Raw genomic sequence first — 23249 nt, forward strand, 5'->3', positions numbered from 1 at the left:
TTTCATCACTCTGAATAATACTGATCTGCTATGAAATCCTTAAGATTTCATTAGTCACAATAAAACAGGTTTTTAATAAAACCATTAGATTTCCAAACTGTGACATTCTTATTTTCACTAAATGCTGGACTTGTAAAAGAACAAACAATTCCAAGTCTAAATGGAGTTCAGAATATTTTTCTACAAAGACTGAAAAAATACTTTTCTAGAAATGTAAATTAAGAGTATCCTGGAAAGCCATAAGTTGTGGAAAATGTATACATAACATTTACTAGACTAGAATATAATAACATATATTTTTTTGTTTGTTTGTTTTTATTATGTTTTATATTTGTTTTTTGTTCCCGATTCCTGGCACGGCGCTCCTAAAACCCCTGACTCTTCCTGTGATGGGCTGTGTTCTGTTAGTCACAAAGCGTCCCGCTGAGCATGCTGGGGCTTATGCTAATGAGGCGACTGAGGATGCGGCCCCCTGAGCCTCAGACGGAAACTGGTGACCAGAGAAAGACCAAATCATTGGAGGGCCTGGAACTTTCAGCTCCACGACCTCAACTTGGGAAGGACGGGGGGGCAGGCTGGAACAGGGCTTGATGAGTTTCCAGGCTGATGAACAAGAACACATCCTTGACTAGGAGGCTGGTGCACCCCAAACTCCAGGGGCACAGGGGCTCCTGGGCTCGGGACCCTTCCAGCCCCGGCCCCATGTATCTTTCCATCTGGTGGTTCGCCGGTAACCTTTGCGATGAATCAGCATTCTAGCAAGTAAATGGTTTTTCTCAGTTCTATGAGCTATTCTAGCAGATGAATCAAACCCAAGCAAGGGGTTGTGGGCACCTCAGATTTCTAGATGGTCGGAAGCACAGGTACCTGCTCACTTGTTGTGCCTGAAGCGTGCGTGTGTGGAGGGGCAGGGCAGACCACGCCCGGACCTGTGCCGGCTGCGTTATCTCCGGATGGATAACCTGGGACCCAGGGGCTGGGATCTGTGCAGAACGGAGAACTGGCAGAGGACACTCCACCGGCCAACACTCAGTTCTCCTCCTCCTCCATTTCTCCCGAAGGCCTTTATTAAGAACCACCATGGTTTGGTTCTCCAGCAACTTTTATTGGTCAGAGGATGTGGAATTATATGCAGTACCTGTGGTTTCATGAATAGGCTCATTTAGAAACCAACTTCACATTCATTTAAAAAATTCCTGCTTTTGAATAAATGATGTGTAGAACAGACATGCTCCTGTCCCAGGCAAAATGCGGCTCAGACGCGAGCGGCCCACGGAACTGTCATAAATGCGACACTGCATCCAATGTTCTCCCAGCCCGGTCCACGGAGTAGCTCAGTCTCAGAGTCTGCGTCATATTCTGACTTTTCAAAAGAAAATATCCATGGCATTGGAAGAAAAAAAAGCAAAATGGAAGTACCTAAAACAGATACGTACTATTTTCCTCCAAATCCACCTTCCAGAGTCTGTGGCGCCGCTGTGCTCTGTTGACTCCGTCAAACAACAAAAGCGGTGGGCAGCTTCTAACTGAAAGGCAATGAAATCTCCCAGTCTGCAGCTAAAAGTCACAGTGAAAGAACACACTGAAGGTGAAGAATGCTTTTTAACCTTTTAGCCTTAAATAACACTGTATTCCAACTTTAAAGAAAAGTTCTATTATATGCTTTTTGCATTGACATTTTAAAATATCAGAACAAGTCTTTGTAATACAATATATATAATACTTCAATACACCGTAGGTGAATTAAAAACATGTCAACTTGATAACCGTAGTAAGGCATTTAAGTATTCAGCGAAAGCTATACAGAAATTTCTTAATGAGTGGTATTCCTTTAATATTGACTTGATTTAGTGGGTTTCCTTAAAACAAACACGAAACAATAAAAGACTTAAAAAAGAGGCAGTGACATCATACACTGAATCCCAGGAAAAGCACAGTTAACAAACAATGTCTTCCAGCAGGGGACCATCAAGAGCAGTAAACCAGAAACACAGGAGCAGCCCCAGATTACACCATCCGTCACACTTACGAACAGCCAAAAGCAGAACGGATCTCCCAGTCTGGTGCCTAAAACACAGCGGGCCCTCAGGCTATGCTTCCCAAACTGGTCTGGATGAAGATACTTTAAAGTCGGCAGAGTACTGGACAGTGTAAAGTTCATGGAAACACTCCACGTTTCATTTTACCTCCGTGTGGGGGTAACTACTGGTCTAGCATTTCAAGGGCGGATGGCGGAAACACTTGGAGGACGGTGGCAGGCGGAGTGACGTCAGTGCTGCACTGGCCACCGAGGCCAGAGTCTGTGAGTGTCAGGTCGTAAATGTAACCAGCTGTGCGCGACACCTGACGTGATGACCCAAGGACACCTCACCACTAACATATGATTAAGAACAACAACATCTTTGACTGCACTTAGGGCAACATTCTACCATGCCCGACGTCAGATACCATGCTGTGGAGACGTGATTCGCTGGAGCATATATACGGCACACAGGATTGCAACCAAAAGTGAAAGGGAAATATGGAGCAGAAAATCTTTACATACATGTATACACCTCACAGGATTGTCCGTTTAATGAGATTTATTACTATCTGATTCGCTGTGCCACATCTATAAGCTTGCATAACACCCCGGATCATTTTTCTTCGCACAACCATCTACTTCTGTATAAAGTAGAAAAAGATGGTGGTAAAAAAACTTCTTCTTCAAGGTCCAACAACTGTGTCCCAAGTACCACTGTATGAACACCTAAAATATATTAAGAACAATTTAGAAATATGCATAACTATAAATGTACAGACAAACATAGCTTGAAGTCCCATTGGGACTCAGTGAATGTATCTTCCAACTTCACTTAAACCTACCTAAACCTGTTAGATAATGTGGTAGGTACGTTAAAAAAGTCCACTGCAGTAAATGGGAAAAAGAAAGCTTTAGAAAGGTAAAATCTCCATCTGCAAGTTTTAATAAATAAGCCTTCTATTTTAGCAACAGATACATTTAGACTTCAACTTACCCAAAAGTCTCCTTATGGATACAAAGGCAGAAAAATCTCTATCCCAATTACTCCCTCCACTTACCACTCATCCTTTCGTTCTGACCAAGAACCTAAAGATTTCCTATAAAGCTTAAATTCTTTCAAGCAGAACATCTTTTCTAATTGGTAGAGTTTAATCGACCATTTCCTGTTTGATCTGTTCTTTACTCATTTTCTTCTTCTGCCTTCTTTTTGATTAGTTAGCTTAATTTTGTGTTTACTCCATGTAAATTCCTATGTTCGCTCATTAGCCAAAACTTTTTTTGTCCCGTTATTTTAGTGGTTGCTTTAGGATTTTTTTCTTATGATTTTGTGTTTTTTTTATGAAGATTTTTTATTTTTATATTTTCCCATACGCCTCTGCCCACACACGTGCAGAGCCTCCCCCATTATCGACATCCCAGACCAGGGAGGTCCGTCTGTTAGGACTGATGGAGCTCCACTAACACACAATTGTCATCGTCACCCGAAGTCCATTATTTACACCGTGGTTTCCTCCAGATGCTGGACAAATATACAGTGACAAGTGTCTATCATCGCGGTATTATGCAGGGTATTTTCACTGCCCCAAATATCGTCCATGCTCTGCCTATTCACTCCTCCCATCCTCAACCTGAAAACCACTGACCTAGTTGTTACTGCCACAGTTTCATCTTTTCCAGAATGTCAGTGTGGGGACCACGCAGGATGGAGCCTTTTCTCCAGATGGCGTCATTCACTTAGTAACGTGCTCTCACAGTCCTCTACTCTCTCATGGCTTGATAGCTCATTTCTTCTTAGCACCGAATAACTGCACTGCTTGGATGTACACAGGTTAGTCTATCCATTTGCTGAAGACCATCTGAGATGTTTTTAAGTTTTGGTAATTACGAATAAAGCTGCTATAAACATCCACGTGCAGATTTTTGTTTTCTTTTCTTTTCTCTTTTTAAGCAGGCTCCATCCTCAACATGGGGCTTGAACTCATGACCTTGAGAGTTAGAGTCACCAGCTCTACCAGCTGAGCCAGCCAGGCACCCCAGATTTTGGTGTTTGCACCTCCTTTCAGTAAATACGGAAGCAGTGAGCCTGCTGGGTCATGTTTACAGAGTGTGTTTACTTTGTGAGAAGCTGATCCATGGTCTTCCAAGGTGGCCGCACCATTCCGCCCTCCCGCCAGCAACGAGTGACCATTCCGACCACTCCACATGCTTGCCAGCATCTGGTGGTGTCCGTGTCTAGTATTTTGGCCATTCCAGTGTATTGTAGTGGTATCTCACTGTTGCTTTCATCTGCATGTCCCCGACGACGATGCCTGCAGTATCTTCATAAACTCGCCGCTGTCTACAGTGTATGCCTCCTTTGGTGAGGCGTCCGCTATAGTGTTTGGTCATTTTTCTTATTAAGTTGGAAGGGTTCTTTGTCTATTTGGATAATAATCCTTTATTAGATATGTCTTGGGAATATTTTTTCCCAGTCCGTGGCCTGTCTTCTCTATCTCTCCTCATCTTTCTTAAAGCAGAAATCTTGTATCAGCTTATCAATTACGTCTCCCATGGATCGTGCCTTTGGTGTTGGTTCGAAAAAGTCACTGTCATACTCAAGGTCCTCTAGGTTTCTTTCCTATGTTATCTTATAGGAGTTGAAGAGTTTTATGTTTTACATTTGGGTCTATGATCCATGTTGAGTTAATTTGTGTAAAGGGTGTAAGGTAGGTGTCTAGATTTTTTTTTTTTTTTAATGCAGATGGCCAGTTGTTCCAGCGCCTTTTATGGAAAAGACTATCTTCACTCCATTGCCTTATCTGTGTTCCTTCATCAAGTGACTATACTTATGTGGATGTATTTCTGCGCTCTCTATTCTGTTCCACTGATCTGCTTGTTTTTATTTTCATCGATACCAAACGGTCTTGACGACCACAGCTGGACAGTGTCTTGAAGTCCATTAGCCACAGTCCTCCAACTTCGTTGTTCTTCCATCCTGTCTTGGCTCTTCTGGGTCTCTTGCTACTCCATAAACTATAGAATCAGTTTGGTCTTCCTCATATAGATCTTGTACACATTTTATAGGAATCATACCTAAGTATTCGCTTTTTTGAATGCTAATATAAACAGTATTGATTTCAAACTGTACTTGTTTATCAGTGGTACACAGGAAAGTGACTGGCTTTGTACACTAACTGTATCCTGCAATCTGACCTTGCTGTGTAACTGCTTAGGCAGGAGTCTATGGATTCTTTCAGATTTTCTACATTATAGATAACCAAGTCACCTGTGAACAAAGACAGTTTCTTCCTTCCCTATCTGTATTCCTTTCATTTCCTCTTCTCATCTTCTGCGTTAGCTAGAACTTCCAGTACAATGTTGAAAAGGACTGGTGAGGTGACATCCTTGCCTGTTCCTTTCAATAATGGGAAAGCTTCAGGTTTAATGATGTTAGTGGTAGTTTTCTGTCGATATCCTTTACCAAGCTGAGGAAATTCCCCTCTATTCCTAGTTTACTGAGAATTTTCATCATGAATGTGTACTGGATTTTGTCAAATGATGTTTCTCTTCACAGGATCATGATTTTTCTTCTTTAACCCATTCATGTGATGGGTTTTGGAATGGTGAGCCAGCCTTGCATACCCAAAATAAATCCCACTTGGAAGTGGTTTAGAATTTTTTTTTGTACATTGCTGATTTAATTTACTAATATCTTATTGTGGATTTTTGCATTTATATTCATGAGAGATACTGGTCTGTAGTTTTCTTCTAATGTCTTTGGTTTCAAAATTAGGGTAATACTGGCCTCATAGAATGAGGTAGGCAGCATTCCATCTGTTTCTCTCTTGTGAAAGAGACTATAGAGAAATGGTATAATTTCTTCCTTAAATGTTTGGTAGGATTCACCAGTGAACCCATCTGGGTCTGGTACTTTCTGTTTTGGAAAATTATTAATCACAGGTTCAACTTCTTTAATAGATGTAGACCTATTCAAGTGGCCTATTTTTTCTTGAATTTTGGCAAATTATGTCTTTTAATTAATTGGTCTAGTTCATCTACGTTATCCAGTTTGTGGGTATAGAATTATTCATAGTGTTCCTTTATTGTCCTTTTAATGTCCGTAAAACCTGCAGTGATGTCCCCTCTCCCATTTTTGATATTAGTAATTTATGAACCCCCTTTTCTTAATTAGTTTGGTTATAGGCTTATTGATTTTACTGATCTTTTCAAAGAATTAGCTTTGATTTTACTGATTTTTCTCTATTGACTTTCTGGTATTAATTTCATTAATTTCTGTTGTAATTCTTATTTCTTCTGCCTACTTTGGATTTAATTTGCTCTTGTTTTTCTAGTTTTCTATGGCAGACACTTAGATGACTGATTTTAGATCTTTCTTCTTTTCTAAGTATGCATTCAATGCTTTATATTTCTCTCTAGGCACTGCTTACACAGCCTCCACCCACATTTTCATAAGGTGAATTTCATTTAGTTCAAAATGTTTTTAATTTCTTCTTGAGACTTCTTCGACCCAAGAGTTACTTAAAAGTGTGTTGTTTAACCTCCACATATTTTGGGTTTTCCAGTTATCTTTCTGTTACTGACTTCTACTTTCATGCCACTGTAGTCCAGGAGAAGACATTGTACAATTTCTGTTCTTTTAAATTTGTTAAACTGTGGTTTTATAGCTCAGAATGTGGTCTATCTTGCTGCACATTCCACATGAGCTTGAGAAGCATGTGTATTCCACTGTTGCTGAAATATCTAACTTTTAATTACCCACTCACCTCTCAGGTTCATAACGACGCTGCAAAGAGGAATGAGAAGCTTCACAGTTAAGCATGCGCAGGACTCCAGAGCAGTGGACAGAGTCTATGGTAAGAGGGCCAGCAGAGGTGATGTGACAAGAGCACCTACCTGGATACTCTGTGCTTCTCTAACAACCACATTCCTGAGCGCTTGGGGCCTGTGCACGACGCGGTGACCGCAGCTGTCTCAAGGCGGCATCCCCGTACTGAATACCAGAGCCCATTCTTTCCGGGTCCAGCTCACCTGAGTACCAAACAAGTTTTCTTTAAAAAAAGCTTTCATGTTTCCGTGATCCCCAAGAATATGTTAAGTGAAAAAAAAAAGTGCAGAATGCTGTGTATAAACAGTTGTTCTGAATAATGAGCAAAAAATATACACATATGTTTTCTTATATGGGCACAAAAATATCTTTGGAAGGAATGAGAATGGGGGGTGCCTGGGTGGTTCAGCTGGTTAAACGTCAGCCTTTGGCTCATGTCATGATCCCAGCGGTTGGGGAATGGAGCCCTCTGTTAGGCTCCCTGCTCTCTCTTGCTATTTCTCTCAAATAAATAAATAAATACATAAAATCTTAAAAAAAAAAAAAAAGTGAGAATAACAGTTGACTTCAAGAAGGGGTTTTAGATGGCTCGGGGACAAGAGAGGGGCTATAATGGAGGGAGACTTCCACTGTATCCACTTTTGTATTTTTTGAATTTGGAAATATATGAATATATTATGTATACAAAGATAAATTAATTAAAAATTAAACCACAAAGAGACCATTTCCTACTTATCAGACTGGTAAGAACCCAAGTATGTTAATGCACCACCCTGTGGGCATGGCTTCGGTGAAAGAAGCACTTTCATTCGTTGTAGTGGGATCATAAATTGCTACAACCCATGCTAGGAGGAATCTGACAGTCTCTACCCAAGTTCCAGATGCACGTTCTTTGACCTGGCAATTCCACTTCAGGAACTCATCCTCTACATACCCTTCACACAGGGGAAATTATATGTAAAAGATTATTTACTGCAGTATTTGTGACAGCAAAATGTTGGCAATACTCCAACGTCCAAAGTAAACTGGTTAAATGATGGCAATACAGACAACCAACATTACACACACTCGTGTGTATATGTGCGTCAGCATACGCATGTACATGTACGGAAGTCTCTATGTGTTCATTTGTAATGATCCGTAGGTCCAGTTAGCAGAAGCAGCAAGGCGTAGAATTTATAGTACACTAACTTTTGTGTAAAAAAAAAAAAAAGAGGAGGAGGAGGGGTGTCTCGGTAGCTCCTTTGGTTAAGTGATTTCGGCTCACGTCCCAACTCCAGGGTGGTGAGACTGAGCCCCACGTCGGGCTCCACCCTCAGCAGGGCGCCCTCTTTTCTCCTCCCCCACCCCTCCTGTGCATGTGTGCTCTCTCTAACCAATAAATAAGTCTTGAAAAAAAGAGGAAACAGTGGTTTTTGAACCATGTGAATGTACTGCCTATTCAGAAAATTTAAAGTACTGCTGAAAAATTTTAACTTACATCTGTATATTTTCTCACCTAGATGTAATTATGATTTTGATGATCTTTTTACCTTGATGATTGCATATGCAGTATTAAGGAAGCAAAGTAATTACATCAAACCAGGTGCTAAGCTTAATAATACTCAACGCCAAGCCAATTTTAATAACAATGTTACGGAGTCTTTAAAAGTAACAGTTTTTCTGCCAAATTTAGTAAAAAAAAATCCTTTATTTTCAGACCAAGAAAATCCAGAAGGATGAAGGGTCCCTCTTTTCCATCTGGGCCCTTGACGCTCTCTCCCTGCAGCTCACCCCGCATCCTGCTGTCTGTCATCTCCTCTCCTTTCCTTCCACCTGTTTCTCTCTCTCTCTCTCTCTCTCTCTCTCTCTCTCTCTCTCTCGGCATTCACACAAGCTAACATTCTTCCATTACCAAAACCTCTTTAAGTTAACCCTTTGTGCCCTACGCTACCACTACTTTCCTTCCAGAGAAGAGTCAACACTCACTCTGCCTTCTCACCTCCTCTTTGTTCCTCAATTGCTGTCTTCTATTTTCTTAATTCTACTGGCATTGATCTTGATAAAGAAGCCCAACGACTTCCTATTGCCCACCCCAGTGGGTATTTTTCTAGCTTAGTTCTTGGCTTAGGAGACTGTTCTCTACTGCATTTGATAGTGAACAAGTATTTGACTCATTGTTTTGGCTGAAATGACAGACACTTTCCCCTGGTTCTTTCCAAACATCTCTCTGACCACTTCCTACTCCTCTTTTGTAGGTTCCTCCTCTTCTCCATTTCTCGGTCTCCAAGGTCTTGCTTTTGATCAGTGCTTTTCTCACTCTCAACTGCTCTCAGATGATCCTGTTCCTTCCATAGTTTCAACCACTCTATGTACTGATGGTTGACAAATGCATAGTGCTGGCCCAGACTTCTCCCCAGAGCTTATGAGATCATTCCATGGGCTTGTGCCAGTGGTACTGCAAAGGGAAGACGTCCAGAACAGAATCATCTACATGCCCTTGACCCTGCTTACCCTCTGGTTTAATGACATCTCTTTACCGAGTCACCCACGTGTGACATTTAGTTACCCCCGGCTCCTTATGCCTTCCTAACCCACCTCCTCACCACTCCCCACCCCCAAATCGACCGCCCTGTCCTAGTACTCAGCACGAGTCATATGATGCTACTACCAAAATAATTCTGATTCATCTATATTTCTTCGTCTCTACTTCCACATCCTCCTCAAAGCTTTAATCAGTCACCTTTTACATGGATTACTCAAAAATGCCTTAATTGTTCTGTCCTTTCAATCCTTCCTCAACATGGCCACCTACATACATGATTTACCTCAAGTCTCAGCCTGACCACACTGCTTGCTGCTTAACATCCTTGAATAGCTTCCCGGCCTCTACAGCAGCAGTTCCTAATCCTGGATGAGCATTAGAATCAATCATATAAGAGGGCTTTTAGAAATGCTGATGCTTAGACCACACTTCAGCCCAATTATTCAGGATCTTGAGAGATGGCGCCTGGGATCTGAATTTTCAAGCATCCCAGGAGACTCTAGTGTACAGCCAGGGTACGACTCAGTAACCCACAAGATGAAGTTCCAGATCCTTGATGAGAATCACTAGTGTGGCTGCCGCCTCTCTCCAACCTTCTCACCTGCCATTCCCATGGGAGTCTCTCTGGTCCAGTGACTTTTCTTTCCGGTTACTTTCAAATCATGCTGTACCCTCGGCGGGAGTACCCCACCCCATTAGCCAGCTCACCCTTCCTCACATTGTGAAAGGCTCAGCTCAGCTGTCCCTCCTCCTGGAGCCCTCCCAGACACTACCTCCCTGACCTAGCTAGGCAGGTCCCCCTTCTCTGTGTGATCCCAGGATCCTACGTACCCCTCAGTTATTGTATCCACCACACTGTATTGTAATTGTTTTTTGATGTCTCCCATGAAAGACAGTTTCCTGAGGACAAGGATTATGATTAAATCATTTTTGTATCCCAGCGCCTGACAAAGAACAGACATTCAGATATTTGATGGAATCAATTAAAAAGTAAATGTCCACATATAATTTCAGTAATATTTAAATAAAGTTCAACTTTAATAAATGACAATTATATAGTAATGGTCTAAATTTGGGTTATTTTAAATTTATTTTTACCAAAGCAACAATTACAACAATAATGAGACAGGTTATAACCGAGGCACACACTCAGTTAGCTTGAGAAATAAATTCATGATGCCCAAGCTGGAAGTATGCACATCATGCGTGTACCTAGAACTCGCTCAATCTGACCCAGGTGGTCCCCCATCACACCATGGGACCACTGCCCAGCAGGGCCAGCAAGCTGTTGACAGAGAGTGGACCACAACCCCACCTTCCTCCTCTAAGCAATGGACCCACAAAAGGCCGTGGTTCTGAAAGCAAACACATGCGGAAACCCTGTCCATTCTCTTTCACCAATGGTGCAAGGAAGCCCCTGGGAAAAAGGGGTGGGCCTTTGCCTCAGCCACGAGGATGAGACCTTCAAGACCGTAAGTGGCAATTTTAGGTTGGCAGGTGTAGAGAGGGTGCTCTTTGACCAAATCACTCCTGGAAAATTAAAAAGTGGTACTGTTGAGCTAAAGAGGAAAATATGCTGAAGAAAAGTTTATCAATGGAAAGCCTTTTACCTGATTCAATTTTGTTAAGTATTTTTCTTGCACATTGTACAAAGGCCTCTTCCACATTCTCCCCCGTTAGTGCACTGGTTTCCAAGAACATCAGCTCTAGAAGTGACAGCAAACAAAATGTGAAGCTACGTTTAGAAGGTGACCACAGCTCAAGTCCCGATGGCCTGCTGGGCATTCTCTTACCACAGCAGGCAAATGGACTCTGTTACTTCAAAACCACGTAATTCTGTGAATACAGCATCAGTAAATGTCAATACATTTTTTTAAATGTTAGCAGAATTCTAAGCCCCTCTCAGCAGTGACAGGTGTCTTGTGCTGGCGCTCGTCGGTGGAGGATGCCGGGCCGGCCCGGGGCCCGCTGAGGAAGCAGGCTGCCTGGAGACACCTAGTTGTCGACAGGAGACCAGAGTCTCCAAAAACTCTTCATGTCACCACAGATACAACTGACACGGGGGGGTGGAGGGGGGCTACGCTGCAGCTTGTCCTCCTGACGGTGAAGAGGTCCTCTCTGGACTCATACTTCTTTTACCCACCAGAGCGGTCACCAGCCCAGTGTCAAGGCGGGCTCTCCTGGCTTCTGGACATCTAAATGGCTTCTTTACAAACTCACGATAGCTCATGTTCGTCTCACATGCTTATTTTCTTAGCGTAAAACCGGTCAGTTTGTAAGAACCGAATTTGGTAGTCCTAGAGGCCAACTGAAAGTCAATACTAGAGTATTTTAATTCTTGACTGGTTCTAAAAATTAAAGTTCTTTAAAATGTCTGAACTCTGATCATTCTGTTACCTATAAGCAACCATTAATTTTATGTGTCATTCTCTGGTTTTCTACATGGAAATTCAGAGAATTTTTGAAGGCATATAACCAAATGACTTATATTTAATCGAAGTAAAAATAAAACCCAAAAGCCCAGTATTTCTGCCACTGCTTTCCCCTTCTATTTAGAGCTAATATTCCACCAACTTAGCTCTAAATTATATTAGAAAACAGGACAGGACATCATGCGATTAGGGTCTTTAAAAATCATTACAAACTTCACTTCTGACCAAGGCCTGAGCTCAGACCAAAAAGTCATTACAGAGTATTAGCACACTGGTCTTTATCAACATCATGACTTCTGTAGGCAGAATGCAATACAGTGAAAATAGGCTAAAGACACCTAACTTCACTAAAAACACCAGGAAATTTCACTTTTCTTGAGTGCCATTTAATCTTAAAATTCCAATAATGTAAATTCAAAGCAATGTTATTACCCCCAAATTTGCCCATTTGAAAAGCAGTCGTATAGGTAAAGGGTCACTTGCCATTTTCTTGAGCGAATCTGGAAGCTTCTAAGAAAGTAACTTCACGGTCGGCATCCAGGTCCTTCTTGTTCCCACACAGGATGATCACAATGTTCTGACTCGCTAGCATTCTGGCATCTGTTAACCAATTAGTAAGCGCATTGTAGGTTTCTCGGCTGCGTAATATAAGATTGTGAAAACAGTACATGTATTTTATAAGACCAGCAACTCTTTCCAGTCATTCACACTACTCACACGCCACTTTTGCACATGTCAGGGTATCACCGACAAGCTTGAATTTAACGCAGGAAGCCTGAAGGCCCAACCACACACCATACCTAGTGGGGCTGGACTGTTCTGTTTCCAGAAAAATGAAACCGCAAGTCAGAGGTTTTGCTGTTTGTTTTTGCCCAGTCAAGGTACAAAAGGAAACAGATATTCATTTACTCATTGTACAAATATTTACTGAGCTCTTAACTCTAAGCGCCATTATGTGCAACATGGGTAAGCAAGACGTGAGAGCCAACCGCTGCTGGTCACCAGCTCTGTGCAGTGCGGTGGTACTTTGTTTTGTAGGATTTATCACATTCTTTCTAAGGGCTCTGTGACATACACTGTAACTCGCTTTTCCAGGAGAAACCTGAACCCAGAGAGTTTAGTTAAGTTGCCCAAAGGCACAACGGCAGCCAGCGGCAGAGGCAGGGCTTGCCCAGGTCTGTCGAGCTCCAGGAGATCTGTTTTCAGCTCAGACACATCCAGGGATACATGCGCCCTGCTGGCACCCTAGACAGCCTCAAGACCTCACTGGTGAGCAGGCTGAGCCTTTCACCACCTGAGCAAGTGCAGGGGGACTGGGCCAGCAGCTGCCCACCTCCCGGCCAGCGTGCCTCATCCTGAACATGCAGACGGGGGGTGTGTCACAGCACAAGGATGACCCTCTTAGCTGTGCAAGTTCCCACCCAGACAGCCACCAGACGATAGGGCAGAGATGCTGTTTTTCAGGTGGTGTCAGCAAACACTGAGACTGGCGCTGTCTGCTGGGACTTCTGCAAGGATGAGAATGTTCTATGACCCGTACCATCCAATACAGCCACCACCAGCCACATGTGGGCACTGAGCACCTGAGATGGGGCAAGTGAGACCAAGGAACTGAATTTTTAATTTAATTCGTGATATGTGAGTAGCAGCTACACATAGGACAGCGCACTCAGATTCTTAGCATGTGCCGAGAGCTTCACATTAACCAATTTAACAACCAGAAAATCTCGTGAGTGTAACACAATCAGCATGACTGCATATAACAGGAAAACTGAAGTCCGGACAGCAAGAGAACTTTGCCCGAGGACATCACACAGCTACTGACCTGGAACTGAGACTTGAACCCAGGCAGCCGCAGGGCAGAGCCTGTGTCCTCAACGCTCATCAGTGTCCATTACTTCTACTAACTGACCACGTGTGAGCTTCCCCCCTGCGAGCCTGGAGGAGTATATCAAAGCACCATGCTAAAATACACACACCCCAGGGATGCTTTATGTATCTCGAACCTCACCCGCAGATTTCCTGACGGGGGAAATCTGAGCAGGGGGAGGGCTTGCCTCCATCGCCTCTAAGACCCCAAACGAAAGGGCTGAGGGGATTCCAGATTCCCAGCCACACAGCACACATACGACACGCAGGTGCGCCTTGGGAAGACGAGACTCGGGGAGCAGAGTCCCCAGCTGTGTCTCCCACGGGGGAGTGCGCATTACCTGGTGATGTCATAGACGAGGAGAGCTCCTGCGGCGCCTCTGTAGTAACTTCTCGTCACAGACCTGAAAGAATCACACTGCTTTGACTTCCGGCCAATCGAGACCCTTCCTACTGAGCACCACCACCCATGTTTCTGGGTAAACGTCGACATAGGGATGGATGTTGCTTCAAACAGAAACGGTTCAGACATCTGAGTGTAAGGGGGCTCTTCTGTCTGAAATCATGTCACAGAAATGCTGGGGAGGTGGGGACGTTAGACTGAGACAAATAGGACATTTTCGAACAGGGAGATGAAGCTCTCCCACAGAACTTGAGGTTATCTTTGAACTTAGCGGGAGAGGAGAAGCACTCTGGAGAGCTAGGTGGCCACTAAGTGCTCAGCCATCCTACTCTGCTCCCTCTGGGGTTCCAGTCTCCCCCAGACCCCTGCACAGCTGCTCCCTACTCTTTCCCAGGGGAAGTCCTCTGATGGGAATATGCTCATCTTCCAACCAGGAACCCACAGCCACCCCCGCCCCTCAGTACTTCCCTCCAGCCCCTCCCTGCTTACTACCAAGGAAACAGGGCTTTACCTAGCTTACCTATCCCCACAGAGTGCCTCCGAGCATCTTAGCTGTTCTCCGGTCCTGCGGGTTAGTGTCACTAACACTTTCTCTGCATTATCAGTCTCTCCCTCTTCATTAGATATTTCCCCCATTAGCAACATAAAATGTGCTCTGGTATACCTCCCATCTTAAAATACAAGAAGATATGCAGCCCTGTCCTTCTAGAGCTCTTCTCTGGATCCAAAGTCCTCCGAAGAGTCATTTTTGCCCACTGTTTCCCTCTCTTCCCTCCTCTCTGGTGTCTGCCCCCCTTACTCCGCAGCTCTGAGCCCAGCGGCATTTCTTGGTCCTCACCCTTCCCTGAACACCTTCCTCGCTCCACCTCTGCAGCCACAACGGCCTCCTCTCTCACCGGCCAGCTCTCCTCCTCAAGCTCTGGGTCACTCTTCCAGGCCTGCCTTGTTTGTACCGGAGCTCCTCAGTGCTGGGGCTCAGTCCCGCGTTCTCCTTCGTCCTCACACCTTGACTCCAATGTCCTCTTCAGCCCAGACTACTTCTGAAAGATCTGGCCATTGCCCCACCGTCTCCATGACTGCCTCCTGAACATGTCCCATGTCACATTTGTAAGACAGAACACTTTGGTTCCCAGGCTGCAGGTCCATCCTGGTTTGGGGCGGAGGAGGGCACCACCAACCCTCTGTTTATACCACCAGAATGCTCCACCTTTATCCTCGCCTCCTCTTTTTGCCCATCTCCATGCTGGAACCACAAGTCGGTTCTGTCGCACGAACATCTTCATCCTCACTGGTGCCATCATAATCCAAATCACCGAGTCTCCGGCTGGACTCCTGCGGTCACCAGTGCCTGGTGGCCCCACTACCATGCATGTCCCCACTGCCACTTGTGTCCCTCGGTCCACTCTCCTGAGCAAGCCAATTCCTCAAGACCTACAATGCTCCCGGTGCTCAGGGGCTGGAGACTGAGTTCAGTCTCCAAGGGGCAATGATTTAATCAGTCCTGTTTACCTCCTGAAGCCTCCATAAGAAACCCTAAATGATTGAGGTCAGAGAGCTTCTGCTTCGTGAACACTTGGAGGGAAGGTAGTGCGCCCACAGAGGGCCTGGGAGCTCAGCACTCAGCTCCCACAGCAGCACCCAGTGCAGCTCTTCCATTTGGCTGCTCCTGGGTTCTGCCCTTTATGATGATCCGGCAGCAGTAAATACGGCGCTTTCCTAAGTTCTGTGAGTCACTCTAACAAACTGCTGGGCCTGGGAGATGGGTCATGGGGCCTGTGACTGGTGTATGAAGTGGGAGCGGGTCTGAGGGATGGCGCCCTTAGCCTCTGCGGCCTGCTGCTAACTCCAGAGAGTCAGAACTAGCTGAATTGTTGGCCACAGACTTGATGCTGGAGAACTGAAGAACTGGTAGGGGAAACCCCGCCCCCCTCATCTGGTGTCAGAAAATGGGCACCACAGAGTGATGCTTCCCTTCAGGGTAAAAAGAGAACTGGGGACCTTATCAAAAATAAACAGAAGGACTCATTACGGCTTCGACACTTTGAAAACGGCAGCTATTTTTAAATGTATTTTTAGCTCCTAAACTCCAAAGGCTACCTATCTGGTAGCCTGAAGCTTCCCCTTTCCACCTCTAGACCACTCTGCAGATGGGCATATGCTTTAAGAAATGGCAGACAGGCGCCGCATGAGGAAGACCGGATTGCGAGTTCTTCCTGGGGTTTCCTCTCCAAGTTGGAGGGAGGCTTCTTTTCCACATAGGTGAAGAGGCAACTTTTTTTCTATCTTAGTTTCTAGAAACTAGCAGGTTTCTAGAGAAAGAGGTATGTAAGAGTTCTCCTCAAGAGAAACTAAGTTACACCCATGCTGAGTCGTTGACTTCACCATCATTTATCTCACCTTGACACGTGCCATCTGACAAATTATTCAGGTATACAAGCTAAATGCTTAAGAAAAGTACTTTTCTGAGGTATTTAATTTTCTCAAAGTAGTTTAAACCAGAAGTAATACTGCCACCAAGTTTGAAAAGCAAAGACTGCTAACGGGCCCAACGTTGCAGTCTGCAGTCTCCTGCCGCACTCTTCCCGGAAGCCCCACTCCCCAAGGCCGTCTTCAGATCTGACTGATTTCCTAAATGCAGTCATTAATGGAATACATGGTGAACGTCCATGTGCTACATTCTACCCTGGGCTTTGCAGAAGCAACAACAACAAAATACAAATGTCCCTACTTTCATGGATCTTAGTTTTGTCTTCCTGGTATTTGCTTCCATCTTTCTATAAGACGCTTGTGAAAACATTTGACTTATGAGCTTCAGGACTTACTGCCTTCCTGCTTTGACGAGACTCTAGCTTACCCGTATGCTCCCAGCCCCTTCCCTGCATCTTCTCCTCCTCCTGTCGGCAGCACCCTTGCCCGACAGCTGCGCTGGCCCCGTCCCCGCTCGCCTCCCCAGCCAGGTCCCCGGTTGGCTGGACTTCACCTTCCTCTTTCAGCGTTTACTTCCTTGTGTTGACAAAGTATCTCCTCCTGTAATTTCTAAGAATACGTGAAAAGATGGCCTTTGTTTCCCCTATTCTTGAGTATCTACAGCTCTTCTCCCCTAATTCTCACACTTAATGGACAGTCTGGCCAAGCTTGGTGTTTCTGCTGGAGAGGAGTTTTCCACGCGGAATTAGGAGGGCAAGGCTTCCGTGCCTTCGAGCTTAGGCAAGTTGCTGTGGAACAGTGTAACGCCATTCCTCTTGCTAGTCCTTCGGTGGGACTATTTCTTTTTCTCTTGGGATCTGTTTGCATCTTCAGTTCGTCCGAGTCCTCCACAATTTCACATGATACATACTGGTTGGGACTGTCCCTCCACTCAGGTATTTGGTGTGAGGTGGGCCTGGTACATCGGGGATCTCGTTTCTTTGGTGGAGAATTACAGTGAGCAGGCTGTTTTATTGGGGGGGGGGGGGCAACACGTTTGTATATTTGGCCTTTCCTCTGGAGCTATTCATTTCTCTGGAGAGAAAAACCGTTTACCTTGCCTGAGAACACATACACACCTGGATGCCAGCAACTGGGAAGAAGTGGGGAGAGGCTTGGGGTCGCAAACTTGCACAAATTTCCTTTTTCTCCTCCTTCCCTCAACCCTGCCCTCTGCTGGCATTAGAAATTCCGAGTCCTGACCCTATTTCAACTCACACTGAACTTCTCCTGTGGGTGCGTACACAGGCAGATGTAAGCACTTTAACCCTCCCGCCTGCAGAGCCCCAGGCTTACACATTCTGACCTTTTCTGGGACTCAGCAGGAGGACGTGGCCCCCGCTTGCCGCCCTTCCCCCACGACAGGCCCTGAAGACGCAGCTCCCTCTGCTTTCAGGCACTTAGCATCCATTCGGGATCACTGACATTTGGGTTCTTTTTGGGGGAAATCGCTTCATCATCATTATGTACTCTCCCTTTCTAGGTCTTTGTAAGCAAATGCCATTTCAATTGTTTTATAGTCATTTTAGTAAGGGTTTTGGGGGAAAACACATCAAGTCTGGCTTGAATCCACAGTGTTTAATCAGTGGTTCCAGAAGAATAACTGTGATTAAAATTTTTTGAAGCAATTATTGACCATTTCAAATACAATATACACCTGATTTTAATACTACCAGTAAGAGTGAGTTTTACTTAACTAAGTTTTAAAACTGCTTATCTGTTCTGACTTTGAGTATCTGTTCAAAAACCACAACTAAAATACTAACCCACTTCCCTGCTGCAGTAGTTACAGAATATTAAACATGTAATCTCATCTGCAGCGATCTGGGTTATGACTGTAGTGTAACAAAAATGTGCAAGACAGAGTATTTGGTGGGATGCATATCAACCAACAGAACCTGCTCTACTTAATATAAAACAAAACAAAAATGCCAAAAGAGGTTTTTAAAAATTCTCCTATAAAAGTGAAGAGAAAAACTGCTGTGCTATTACTTTGCCTTCATTTCAATCTAAAGTATACTGTAGAGTACACAATACCACACCCTCTAATGTACTCACTAGTCCCAAAGCATAAATCAGCCTCTACGGGAGAGTGCATTCACTCGAGACACTCTAATGCATTCTTTAGTAAATCAATGCTGCATGGGGAAAACTTGACTTTTGGCTTGTCTTAAAGCTTCTGGAGGTGAAGTTTCTGAAATCTGTGCAGGGAAGGAGGAGACTATATATATGTATACATAAAGAGACTATAATTGGTTATTTCAAATCCAATTTTCAAATATTTTTATTACATTAGAGAGAAAGCTACCTGAATCGTTCTTGGCCTGCAGTATCCCATATCTGTAACTTTACATATTTACCACCAACATTTATTATCTTTGAACCAAATTCCACTCCTATTGTATGATTTGAGTCATCTTTGACTGAAAAAGAAAAAGAACAAGATATTTAATTTGAGAACATTAAAGAAACAGACTAACAGATTTAAACAAGCAAAATCAAGGGCTAAAGTCAATGGAAATGTAATTTACTGTAGCCTTTCGTTTTTCCAGTGGTCAGCTGATAAGAAGCACACAGAATACACATACAGTTCCTACTCTGGAGGAGATGATAAGGCTCTTTCACAAAACCCCTAGAGCGAACCATCCATCGTAAAGCCTAGGCCTGGAGGTGGCCATGCCACAGACAGTCACAGTCACCTGTCCGCTGAGAGGGCACTCACACGTGGAGACGGCATAAAGTACCCGGGGGCCAGTCTGAAGGGCTGACAGCCCAGTGACAGGTCTGTCACTGAGGTGTGACTCTGTCAGTACTGAGGTGGTGACTGTCTCCACTACCTAAATGGATAACTATTCCAAAGAAATAAAAGGGAAGGAAAAGGACTGTAGCCCCCAAAAGGAACTTGATGGACACCAAAGATTAAAGGAAAAGGAGGAAAAGATAGACAAAATAAAACAAAGCCGAATAACAAAAATTCTGAACACATCGTAGCTGTGGACTTTCCATGAATTTGCAGGTTGTGTGACAGTAATTTGGGATGAATTTGTTGGAGAAGCCGATACTGTCTCTACTGAGAGGCAGGCAAACAGAGCAGCTCACTAAACCTGCCCAGGATGAACTGTCTGTGAAAAAAGTCCTTGTGGGGGATGAAGAGCCAAGTTATCACTAATAACACAGCTATACAGCCCATGACTGACCTACACTTCTTAACCGCAGGGCAGAATCTAAGTGTGTTAGAAATCACCAATGCCACTTGAGGTGCGCTGAGTGTTTCCTGGGGCTGGGGTGGGGGACTAACCAGTTAATACCGACCACACCAGCCTGTCCCAGAAGATGGGGAACTAGTGTGGACATTCTAGAATTCAAGCTATCGAGAAACCTCAGAGTAAAAGCATCAGAAGGTGATGGCTGAAGTCCAAGGGCGTCCTGATTACAGTACGGCCACAGGACCAATCAAGTGGAGGCCTTCCCATCATGCATAGACCACGCAGACTAACCCAACACACATGTCGCCATGGTGAGGAGTTGGGGAGGACTGTCAAGGGAGAGCTCGCCACAGGGAGGGGACACAAAGATAGGCAGGTGGGTTCTGCGCCCAACATCCTCGGGGCACTTTTTTCTGAGATGCTACAGTGCAGTCTTGGCACCTCCTGAAGAGACCTGGACCACCCAATGAGGAAATACTTGTTACATTCACTGAGGATTGGCTCTGTGACTAGCCCGTGCGGGCTCTGTGTCACAAGACAGAAGTCCCAACAAGCTCTTAGACAACGAACACCGAAGTAGCAGAATATGTTCCTATAGTATTTTTCAAAGCTCCCTCTGCTGTTTCCCCATGTGACCCACCACCACTTAGGTGCACATGCAGTCTGTGAAATTAATTATTTTTTGTGTCTTCAACCCGACTGCTGTGAAATAGGTCATCCTCCACAATTCTTCCCATGATTGTAAAAGCACTGTTCATTTTAAGGGTCTTTCAACTTACAAGTCTTTGATACTACCTTGGAATAAAATATTTAACTTCCCTTACCAAAACAGTGTAAGTCAATGGCAAAAAGATGGGTCTGTGGTCAAAAGACCTAGACTTGAGTCTAACCAACTCTAGCGTCCAATCCCAAGGGCACACACCCAACTGCTCTAAACCTGTTTCCTAAACCTACAAAACAGAACTGATGACAATAACCACCTCCACTATAGTACAAGGCCATCGAGGACCCAAGAGGACTCTTATCTACAATGTAATACTCGGGCTTCCTGGGCGGCTCCCTGTCAGGGCAGGAAAGTCCTCTGTGGCCTTCCGCCTCACGGTGTTGTATTTTGATATCTGGAATGTATTAGAGTATCTGGAAAGTGTACAGTATGATAATATATTGAACAATGAACCACCATAAAACAGAAATAACGTAATAAAAAACTTAGTCATACTGCTAGAAGCTTAATATAAGCTTTTAATATGATTTTAATATACTTTTAAACTATAACTTTTTTCTTGAAATAATGTTCAGAAGTTTGGCTATAAACAAATTTGAGCAAGAGAGCACTCTCAGGGGAAGACATGCATGAAACACGGACCATCTGTTGTCACTTACATTTTTTTTCTATAAACTGATGAAGCAAGCAAGACTTGCCAGTTCCTGCATTTCCAATAACCAAGAACTTAAACAAAAAATCTGAAAAACAAAAAGAGATCATGAAAAATAACTTTAAAACATGTGCTACAAATGTATCCTTAGACTATGATCAAAAAAAGTTAGCAAAATCTTACTTGTTAATATAACAGAAAAAAGGCAACTATTCTGTGAACATAACAAAAAACATGTCAACTCATCTTTTCACCTTTTTGGTATTGGGCACATATGCCAACTCTCAGTGGTTTTCTGAACTCCGCTCTTGGGAAAATTTCCTTTGATATCGGAAGTTTGAAGACTATTCTTGTAGTGAATAAAATCTGTCCCTTTGCTAGTCACTATTCAAAGAAATATGTATAAGCAGTGATAAAAATAGTCTAGAAATTTCAAGAGTTTTCTGTATAAAAGAAAAACCCTGGGAAACTTCTAGGCTTTGAGAAATCCACTCCCTTCTTCTTTTTAAAAACAGGTATGTTTCCCCCACCCCTGAAGATTTTTTGTGGTCTTGCTTCTATTCCCTTATCTGTAACTTGTGGGAAGGACAGCTTAAGCCAAGTTTGGGTTAGTATTTGAAGTGGGAAATTTGTCTCATTCAGTGCGGCAAGAATTCTTCCTTTCTTCTTTACACAGAGTAATATATAAAATTTGGAATATTATTTTCCATATAATGGAAACGAAGACTCTCCAGTAAAATTTTAATTAAATTAGCATGATGTAGCATCAGTAGCCCCACGTGGCCTAAATGATTAATTTTGCTTCTTCTGTTAGCAAAGAACTTTAGTTCTGCTGAGACCAGGAGCTGCAGAGGACCCACGCCCTCCCCCACCCCTCACACCTTGATCAGAATCCTACCATCACGAGCCCCCCATCCCCCCCATACCCCGCTGCTGGACTCATTCTGTGGCCCTGAAGGCCCTGGTCTGTCCCGGTTCCCTGGTTTGCACCTGTGAAAGTGTTACCTCCACACACCTTTTCCAAACCCAGACCAAATTCTCCTGGCCCTGGCTCCTCTCTCCCTGACGTAAGTTCAAATGACCTATTTCTTTGCTGACATTCAGTCTAGCCCTGTTTCTTCAGAACTATATTCAGCATCACTCAGAGACAGAGCCTATTTAGCCTCTCATGATTTTCCCATGGTTACAGGCAATAAACCTACAGGACAATGATATCAGAATTGTCAGCATTTAACCATATCAGGTTTTACGCTTCTTACCGCATGATTTTAAAACATGCCACATTCATGATCACAGGAGTCAAAAAGAAGCAACCCATTTATAGATAAATGGATAAAAAAAATATGGCATAAACATACACTAGAATGTTACTCAGCCTTGAAAATGAGGAAATTCTGACACATGTCACAACAAGGTTGACCCTCAAAGACATTAGCTAAGGGAAACATTCCAGTCACAAAAGGAGAAACACTGTATGATTCCATTTATATAATGTACCTAGATTAGTCAGATTCGGGGACAGAAAGTAGAATCGTGGCCGCCAGTGCCGGGGGAAGGCGGGGAATGAGGAGGTATTGTTTAATGGACATGAGTGTCAGTGTGGAAAGATGGAAAAGTTCTGGAGATAGATTTTGGCAATGGTTGTCAACAACGTGCATGTCCTTAATACAAATTAACTGTAGACTTAAAAATGGGGCAAGTGGCAAATCATGTAATTTTACTACACAGGCACATGAAACAAAACATGGCAAATCAATCATGTTCACTGAACAGCTTTTATAACCTAAGAAATCAAAGGTTAAGATTGCCAGGTTAAAATGGAAGTCCTGGAATTTCTCAGTCTTTTTTTTTTTTTTTAAAAGATTTTATTTATTCATTTGACAGAGAGAAATCACAAGTAGATGGAGAGGCAGGCAGAGAGAGAGAGAGAGAGAAGCAGGCTCCCCGCTGAGCAGAGAGCCCGATGCGGGACTCAATCCCAGGACCCTGAGATCATGACCTGAGCCGAAGGCAGCGGCTTAACCCACTGAGCCACCCAGGCGCCCCTGGAATTTCTCAGTCTTGTTCAACATCTTCTTCTATTTAAAATATAAAGCCCAATACATCGTAAAGTTGCCCTCGAATG

General features: G+C 43.8%; 1 protein-coding gene across 2 annotated transcripts in view; it reads right to left on the reverse strand.

The window, feature by feature from the left end:
* Positions 1-1638: 1638 nt before the first annotated feature.
* RAB4A (RAB4A, member RAS oncogene family) overlaps positions 1639-23249 on the reverse strand; it is a 46465-nt gene continuing 24854 nt past the window's right edge. Inside the window, exons 2-8 of one of the 2 annotated variants that reach the window (XM_059397272.1) lie at positions 21132-21212; positions 18851-18965; positions 14015-14077; positions 12288-12442; positions 10983-11078; positions 6917-7051; positions 1639-2749 (exon numbers count right to left, since the gene is read on the reverse strand). In XM_059397272.1, the coding sequence (XP_059253255.1) occupies positions 6936-7051; positions 10983-11078; positions 12288-12442; positions 14015-14077; positions 18851-18965; positions 21132-21212 (626 nt within the window). In that variant the 3' untranslated portion in view covers positions 1639-2749; positions 6917-6935. Of the gene's footprint in view, positions 2750-6916; positions 7052-10448; positions 10903-10982; positions 11079-12287; positions 12443-14014; positions 14078-18850; positions 18966-21131; positions 21213-23249 lie in introns of those variants that run through there. The other variant, XM_059397271.1, reaches the window with a different exon arrangement.

Source organism: Mustela nigripes, chromosome 4 (assembly GCF_022355385.1).
Source record: "Mustela nigripes isolate SB6536 chromosome 4, MUSNIG.SB6536, whole genome shotgun sequence".
In the NCBI taxonomy this organism is placed as follows: domain Eukaryota; kingdom Metazoa; phylum Chordata; class Mammalia; order Carnivora; family Mustelidae; genus Mustela; species Mustela nigripes.